This window comes from Spea bombifrons, chromosome 5 (assembly GCF_027358695.1).
Source record: "Spea bombifrons isolate aSpeBom1 chromosome 5, aSpeBom1.2.pri, whole genome shotgun sequence".
Classification (NCBI taxonomy): Eukaryota; Metazoa; Chordata; class Amphibia; order Anura; family Pelobatidae; genus Spea; species Spea bombifrons.
Window position 1 is genome coordinate 106,735,731 of NC_071091.1, and position 9,347 is coordinate 106,745,077.

The 9,347-nt window shown below is 41.5% G+C and overlaps 1 protein-coding gene across 3 annotated transcripts in view; it reads right to left on the reverse strand.

Moving 5' to 3' along the window:
* Positions 1-9,347, reverse strand: part of TSNARE1 (t-SNARE domain containing 1) — a 143,423-nt gene that overhangs the window by 41,898 nt on the left and 92,178 nt on the right. For 2 of the 3 annotated variants that reach the window (XM_053466302.1, XM_053466303.1), the window contains one exon: positions 8,205-8,983. The exons of the other annotated variant lie outside the window; for it this stretch is intronic. In XM_053466302.1, coding sequence (XP_053322277.1) covers positions 8,421-8,983 — 563 coding nt within the window. In that variant the 3' untranslated portion in view covers positions 8,205-8,420. Of the gene's footprint in view, positions 1-8,204; positions 8,984-9,347 lie in introns of those variants that run through there. 3 annotated transcript variants of the gene reach the window in all.

Sequence of the window (9,347 nt, forward strand, 5' to 3'; positions counted from 1 at the left end):
ACAATGGCCTCCTCCTGAATCAGGCTCAGTTCCTTTTACCCTCTGCCTGCTAATTAATCAACCACAGGTGAGCTGCTACTTAGTCCACACCTGTGGAGCTCCTGTCCAGAATGCAGACTCTGGATTGGATCAATACAGCAATTAGTGCTGTTGGAGCACTGGCCCACCCTGCTCTTCCAGATGCTCCGCCCCAGGGACCCTTACCATGTTTTGCAAACTGCCAGTAATGCAGTTTGTAGTCAAACAACATCTTTCCCTGGGACTTCAATTTTACACATAAGGACACAGAAAGTTAGCCAGAGTAGGGCGTATATACCGCCCATCCACTATTGTACCGGCCTTTCTGTCACATATCCTCCCCCCCAGCTCATTCCTACAGGGGTGAGCGACCATGGATATCAAGGAGTGTACCCTGGAGAGCCCGTCCGCATTTCCTTGTTTAAGACCTGCTCTGTGTTCCACAGTAAAATTGAAGGGTTGTAAACTGAGGAACCACCTGGTTACCCTTGCATTTGTTTCTTTATTTTGAGACATCCATGTTAGAGGAGCATGGTCGGTAATTAATCTAAATTTCCTCCCCAGAAGATAGTACCTAAGAGCCTCTAAAGCCCACTTAATCGCCAGACACTCCTTCTCTACTATGGAGTAATTCTTTTCTTGTGGGTTTAGTTTTCTGCTCAAATAAAAAACAGGATGTTCTTCACCTTGGTACTCTTGGGAAAGGACAGCCCCCAAGCCAACATCAGAAGCATCAGTTTGTACCATAAATTCTCTAGAAAAGTCTGGAGTTACCAAGACCGGCTGAGCACAGAGAGCTCCTTTTAAAGTATGAAAAGCTTGATCAGCTTCTGGAGACCACTTAACAGAAACCGGGGATCTTGCTTTTGTAAGGTCAGTTAAAGGGGCTGCAATAGTAGCAAAATCACGAATGAACCTTCTATAATAACTAGTTAACCCTAAAAATGCCCTCACTTGCTTTTTTGTGAGTGGTCGAGGCCAGTTTTGTATAGATTCCACTTTTGCCAACTGAGGCTTAACCAACCCTCTCCCTATCGAATAGCCCAAGTACTTTGCCTCTTCAAGGCCAATAGTGCACTTGGCAGGATTGGCAGTTAAGCCAGCAGAGCGAATAGAATTAAGTACAGCTTGAACTTTAGGGAGATGAGATTCCCAGTCTGTACTATGGATAACAACATCATCGAGGTATGCTGCAGCATAACGGACGTGAGGCCTTAGAATCTTATCCATCATCCTCTGAAAAGTGGCAGGGGCCCCATGTAACCCAAATGGTAATACAGTATATTGAAAAAGACCATTTGGTGTTGAAAAAGCAGTTTTTTCCTTTGCCTGTTCAGTGAGTGGGACCTGCCAGTATCCTTTTGTTAAATCTAGGGTCGTCAGGTAACGAGCCTTCCCCAGCCTTTCTATCAATTCATCAACGCGAGGCATCGGATATGTGTCAAATTTTGAAATGCAATTTAACTTACGATAATCATTACAGAATCTTATAGTGCCGTCAGGTTTTGGAACCAGCACAATAGGACTGTTCCATTCACTATGGGATTCTTCAATTACCCCCAGCTTTAACATTTTTTCCACCTCCAGGGTTATAGCTTTCCTCCGAGCTTCGGGAATTCTGTATGGTTTTAAGTTTACCTTTTTCCCGGGTTCTGTTATTACATTATGTTTGATGATACTAGTCCTTCCTGGGACTGCAGAGAAAATGTCCTTGTTTCTCCTGACAAAATCTCTGACTTCTTGTTTCTGATGCCCTGAGAGTGTTTCTGGAATATTTACCTCAGGATCAGGGATGGGAGGCTCTGGGGGCTTCAAAGCGGTTAAGACTTCCCTATCTTTCCAAGGTTTTAACAAATTGATATGATAGAGCTGCTCAGGTTTTCTCCTACCTGGCTGCCTTACTTTATAGTTAACCTCTCCCACCTTTTCAATGATCTCATAGGGGCCATGCCAAGTTGCAAGAAACTTATTCTCCACTGTAGGAACCAACACTAGTACTCTGTCCCCAGGTTGGAATACCCTGATCCTAGAATTACGATTATAGCAATTTTTCTGTGCTTCCTGAGCTTTCTGCATATGTTCTCTGACTACAGGCATGACGGCTGCCATTCGGTCCTGCATCTGTGCTATATGCTCAATCACACTTCGGTAAGGTGTGGTTTCCTGCTCCCATGTCTCTTTAGCTATGTCTAACAATCCACGAGGATGTCTCCCATATAATAACTCAAAGGGTGAGAAGCCAGTGGAGGATTGGGGAACTTCCCTAATGGAGAACATTAGGTATGGTAACAAAAAGTCCCAATTTTTGCCATCAGTGTCTACCACTTTCCGTAACATACTTTTTAGAGTTTTATTAAACCTCTCGACTAAACCGTCAGTCTGGGGATGGTAAACTGAGGTCCTAATATGCTTCACTTGAAGGAATTTGCACAACTCTTTCATGACTTTGGACATAAACGGGGTTCCTTGATCCGTTAGTATCTCTTTAGGAATACCCACTCTACTAAACATTAACATGAGCTCTTTTGCTATATACTTTGCAGACATATTACGTAGGGGAACTGCTTCCGGATAACGAGTTGCATAGTCCATAACAACCAAAATATATTGGTGTCCCCTAGCTGATTTTACCAATGGCCCCACTAAGTCCATAGCAATCCTTTCAAAGGGTATGTCGATTATAGGTAGAGGTATCAGTGGGCTACGAAAAGCCTTGAAAGGGGCTCTGAGTTGGCACTCAGGACAAGAGGAACAATAGTTTGTTACTGCAGCAAATACCCCAGGCCAGTAAAATCGTCTAAGAATTCTCTCTCGTGTTTTTTCTACTCCCAGGTGTCCACCCAAAATGTGGCTATGTCCAAGACTAAGTACGATTTTTCGGAAAGCCTGGGGAACCAATAACTGTTTAGTGGTATCTACACCCTTTCTTTCTACTCTATATATCAGATCATTGATTACTTCAAAGTAGGGATTGGGCAATCTGTTTTCTGGCTGATTAACAACTCCATTTGTGACTTGAATATTATTTCTAGCAGCAACTAATGTAGGATCTTCCCATTGAGCACATTTAAAATTACCCGGACTGACCCCTAACTCTGGGAAATCATCCTCCTTCTCTGTGCTAGTACCAGCCTCCTCTCTGTTTCCAACAGTATTATCCCCTACTAACACAGGTAAAGGGTGGAAAGCTTTACATTTATTTTGTCTCATGTCATCCAGAGCGTCTTCCAAATCAACATCAGAAAAGGGAAACACAGACCCTTCACCAGTTTGACTGCTTCCTAATGAGGTATGGCCTGAGTTTTCTGTGGATCCCCACAGCTGGAGAAAGTTGGGGAAGTCTCGTCCAATCACCACATCATGTGCTAAACTGGGCATTACACCTACTCTATATTTTATATTACCATACTCAGTTTCAATTTGTACCTCAGCAGTGGGATATTCTCGCTTGTCACCGTGTACACAGATAATTCCCATTTTATGTACATGATCTGTTTCTACCTCAGGTATTATCGACTCGGCTACTAAAGTCACCATGCTCCCTGAATCTAGCAGTGCTCTAGACATTTTCCCATTTACATTCACATAACACCAATGAGAATTATCATTATTAGCAGAACCAACACATTGATAAAGAGAACATGGATTTTCCCCCATATTGCATTCCATACGTTCGTCGTTGAGTGGGCAGTCCTTGGCTGTATGACCAACCTCGTTACATTTATAACATTTGATAACATAGTCATATCCCCAATTAGTTCTTTTCCCAGGTTTATGTCTGAATGCGGCTCGGACTCCTGGAATAGCGTCTCTGGTGTCTTGTGCATATACCTGCCGTTCTTCAGTACCCCTTAAATCATGAACAGTCTTACCAGCTTTCCCAGGATCTTGGATCTTCTGATTGCGGGATTGCTCAGTTGAAACAGGACGTGCAAGTTCTCCTGCAGCTACATACCTCTCCACCAAAGCAATTAATTGGTCTGCTGTCTGAGGGTCACTTTGACTAACCCATCTACGCAGAGTGGGAGGCAAGCCCCGCAAAAAACGGTCCATTACTAAGAGTTCCACAATGTGACTAGCTGAGTTGACCTCCGGCTGTAACCACTTCCTGGCCAGATGTATTAGGTCAAACATTTGGGATCTTGCAGCTTTGTCAGAGGAATATGACCATGAATGGAACCTTTGTGCACGTACTGCTGAGGTTACTCCAAGCCTTGCCAGGATTTCATCCTTCAACTTGCTGTAGTCACTGGCCTGTGCTGGCTCCAAGTCATAGTAGGCCTTCTGGGGTTCTCCACTCAGGAACGGTGCCAGTATGCTTGCCCACTCAGCTGCCGGCCATCCTTCTCTCGCTGCTGTGCGTTCAAAAGCCAGAAGATATGCCTCAGTGTCATCTACTGCAGTCATCTTTTGAAGATAGTGACTTGCCCGAATCACCTTGGGTCCTTGATAGGTCCCTTCAGAGTCCCAGTTCAGCTTTTCAGACAAAGCGTGAATCTCCTGCTGTAGTGCATGGGTAGCGGTTTGCTGTTCCTCACGGGTCACTCTGAATGCCTCAGCTTGTGTCATAACAATCTGCTGTACCAAGGTCTCAGTGCTTTCCTTCTGTGTTTTGGCCATTATCATAGCATTCTCTGCTTGAGCCAGCACCAGCTGCTGTAGGGCTGCACTATTTTCTGCAGCTCTCCTATTAGCTTCCTGCTGTGCAGAAGTAGACTGGATCAGTGCTTTAATAACTTCCTCCATGGTGAGCTGTAAATGGCTTCTACCCACAGACTTACGTGGATGCCCGCATTCTCCACCATATGCGACAGGCCTCCCTTTTCCTTGGGATTTTTGTCAAGGATCTCGGTTGTTACCACAGTCTTCTAGGGTAAATGAAGCCCAGGATACATCCAGCTCAGTATCAATGTTTATTTTACAGGAAGAAACAGCAGCAGTTATAAGCAGCACAGGATTACAGTCTTTGCTTGAGCACTGACTTAGTATAAAAGAGCTTCAAACATTCACCTTCCAACAAGTCACAAGTTTCCATCAAAATGGCTTTTCAGAGAGAAACCACACTCCTCAGTTCCTCAGCTCTCCCAGCTGGAATAACAATGGCCTCCTCCTGAATCAGGCTCAGTTCCTTTTACCCTCTGCCTGCTAATTAATCAACCACAGGTGAGCTGCTACTTAGTCCACACCTGTGGAGCTCCTGTCCAGAATGCAGACTCTGGATTGGATCAATACAGCAATTAGTGCTGTTGGAGCACTGGCCCACCCTGCTCTTCCAGATGCTCCGCCCCAGGGACCCTTACCATGTTTTGCAAACTGCCAGTAATGCAGTTTGTAGTCAAACAACATCTTTCCCTGGGACTTCAATTTTACACATAAGGACACAGAAAGTTAGCCAGAGTAGGGCGTATATACCGCCCATCCACTATTGTACCGGCCTTTCTGTCACAATATATATATATATATATATATATATATATGTGGACACATTTCGCTTTTCTTCAAGAGTAGCTTTCTTGGGGATTATTGCTACTGATTAAGTAATAATTAAAAGAACATATCTTCCAGAAGGTATAGATTGAAAGAACGTCCTTCCTCAGGTGATGGTGATGTCAGGCATTAGAGATATTTGTGATAATTAGGCAAATCCACCTGAGAATAGGAGGGTACAGCACTTGAGAGTTAGGGATTAAGAACATTTATGATCTAAAAATAATTTTTCTTGTTCTTGGGCCAAAAAAAAGTGGAATTTCAGAAACGTTTAATTTTTTTTTTCTTTAACCGTGAAGAATGTAGGAGACGCATCCTACATCTGGAGTAAAAACTCAAATATTAAAACTTTCAATACAGTTTGAAATATTTTATTAAATAAAGCAATAAGAGATATGGGAGATATGTATAAAAAAAAGTGATTCTGGCGCAAAGTTGGAAAAGTGAATTTATCACCATAGCAACTAATAAAATGTCAGCTGATTGGACCATTCCACTATTTTAGTGATATGCCCTTTTTGATATTGTACAAGACTAATTACCTATATATATATATATATATATATATATATATATATATATATATATATATATATATATATATATATATAGGTTCATGAATGAACACTGTTCATTTAAAATGGTTTATTAGGATTATGCCACTTGTCTGTTCCATCAGCCATACAGCGAAACAGAATTTTTTTTTTTTTATCACAAATTAAAGTTCCGGAATTGCAAGAATATTTTTGAAATTGTGTTATATCCCATAAAAAAAAGTTTTCTTGATATACATTTTTTTATTATTTTTTGGCAGACACAATATAATCTCTAACTGTATGCAGTAGACGGTTCTGTATTAAAATATCAAGACCTCTGAAAACCGACAGGAATAGTAGCAAGAGGCAGAGGCAGAGGCATAATCAGTGCCTCTTCATGCAGAATCCCCCGAGGACCGCGGCTAGCAGATCGTTACAGGAATAAATTTATTAAAAGCACTATAAGGCAGCATTTACTGTCCAACGCCGAAAACAGGGTTCCTGGCGGATGATTATTACGCTCCCTATCGCTTAGAAGGCGTCTCAACCAATTCTTAAGGAGCGTTAAATGGTCTGGAGCTTAAATTTTTTTTTCCCAAAAAGGAAAGAATAGTCTACATACTGGACTAAAGAAAAAGAAATAAAATTAATGGAGAATTCCTGTCTAAGAATATCGAAGAAAAAAAAAAATACCCCAAAATTAAAGTGTTGAAATAGTGATTTTTTTTCAGAACCACAAACAGGAAGGGGTTAATTCAGCAGAAAGAAAAGACAGATGTCTAAGCCAGTGGGAGCTTTGATATGAAAGCAATGATGTTATCATGCGCTGTGCAGCGCCAAAGCCAAGACGTCTCTCATGCGCGAAGGTCTGAGCTGCTCCATTAGACAAAGTCTGAACATTAAGCAGACTTTATCCAAGACCAGCTCAGCCCCTCGCAACGGAGAAGCCCCCCGGCAGTCAGCCCCTCGCGCCGGAGAAGCCCCCCGGCGGTCAGCCCCTCGTGCCAGAGAAGCCCCCCGGCAGTCAGCCCCTCGTACTGCACAGCTAAGCGGGATTGAGACATCAACCTGCGCGTCGGGGTAGCAAGTTCCCGTCTTCCCTTTATCCTTACGTCATCATGGTGAGGTCACAGGAGAAAACAATTTCTTTCACAACAACTTCTGTTATAAAATTCCAAGACGAACATATTTTGTTAATTAAAAGTAGGAATTGATACTTTGTAATTTTTGTTGCTCGATCTTCCCAAAGCTCGTCCTGTTGGCCGGAGAGAGAGACGCTTCGTTCAGAAAAGAAACCAACTCATTGTAATGTTCTCCGTGGACACCGCGTGTTCTTCAACGTTCTACCGGTTCTGTTTATTTGGTGAAATTTGACTTTAAGATATATATATATTTTTTTTTCTTCCCAATAATCCCCAAATTGTGGTTTTTTTGGATACTAGTATTCCTTTTCATGTCCATTTCAAGTTTCTATGGTTTTTTTTTTTCTTCTTTTAAAAGATTTACCTCTCTCCCCGAAAACTAACAGATTGGATAATATTTCATTTTAACTATTTCATAATTCATCATATTGTCAATGGTTTTTTTTAAGCATTTTGATATAAAAATACCGCCTAAATCTTTAACGGAATTAATTAGCTTATCTTTAAGAAAGGAAAAATGTGAAAAAAATGCTATAAAAAAATTCAAGAAGAAAATCTATTTTAAAGGTAAAATAATTTGACTTTAGCCTGTGAATTTAATTCACCCCCCCCCTTTTTTAGACAAGTAAATTATTATTTTTCGCTATTTCTGCTCACGTGCATATATATATATTTTTTTTACAATCAGGCACAATATTAAACATTTCCGGATCCTCTCCAGGTTTATCAATTTTCTTTGGTAATATTAACCACTTGCGTGCGTTACATCAGGAACAGATCTATTCTGAAATGGTAAGCGGTCAGATCGGCAATTGCTGCTTTGGAGTGTCTTCAACCTGCGCCATCTTTTCTCGACCTAAATATTTGTGAATATTTTTTTTTTTTTTAAGGTGGAAAAAAAACTACCTATTTTCGTATGATAAATATGGATTTTTTTTTCTTACTTTTTATTTTTTTTTTTCTTTTAAATTTATATAAGAAAAATATTATTTATAGGAATAAAAAGAACACATACAAAATATTCTCTCACAAACCGATAAATCCATTAGAAAATATGCACAATGTATCTCACAACCTACAAAAATGGCTCTGGGTATCCATTGTATAAGGGGAATAAACGTTCCTGCTACCTAACCGGTATGGACAGCCTTTTAAAATTGAACGTGTAGTTAACCGTCGATACAGTATATCGTTCTGATGTCAGAGTCATAGCTCGACGTTGTCAGCTTGAAAAGCTTTACATCTCCTCTTCTACTTTGAGGATCATGCCGGAATATACGTCGACGCCAGCGGTTACCCCCGACTCACCAGATGCTACCCTGGCAGTGGCGCGAGGAAGTGTCCCCGGGCTACGGTCTTGTACAAAATGCACCATTTCTCTGCGAGGATGCTTGTTGTCCACGAGCTTTTCCAACGTTCTGTTGAGCAGCTCCACGTTGTCCGCCAGGCGCCGGCTCTGCTCCACCAGGCTCTCCAGAATGAGGTTCTGCTGGACCATGAGCGAGGTTTGCTGCTGATACCAGGACGATAGGAGAGTATTCTGCTGCATCTGGCTCTCCATTAATTGTTTTTCAAAGTCAGAAACCTCGTGTTTCCTCCTAGGGTGCGGAGGGGTTTGCGACAGCCGCCTGACGTACGTGGACTTCAGGTGGGTTTGAGGAGAGGACGGAGGTGACGGAGAAGAGGCAGATGTCTGAATGATCACACGGTGATGATCCGACATGTCTTGCTCAGTGGATATGGGCATTTCTATTGTTTTTAGGGGGACCCAAGTGCAACCGGGACCATTTTCCTCCTCATCTGTGGGAATTAAAATAATAATAAAAAAAAATTACTAAGAAAAATATAAAATATACCCAGCAAATCTGGTACATATTACAACAGAAAAAAAAATGTATAATAAAATGACTCTTCCCTAGAGACACAAGAATAAACTCTTCATACAGCACGGGGAACATTAAACATCTGCTTACTTTACTTTGGAAATCATTTTGTAAAAACAGAAGCAACCAAAACAATACATTGATGCACATCTACCAAACCAAAGCAATAGATTAACTCAATACCAGCATCTAACGAGGCCTCAACGAAGGAATCATTAACAAAAATAAGAATCTAAACCAAAACGCTGCTCTATACATGCAGTTTCAGGGGTTCTAAAGTA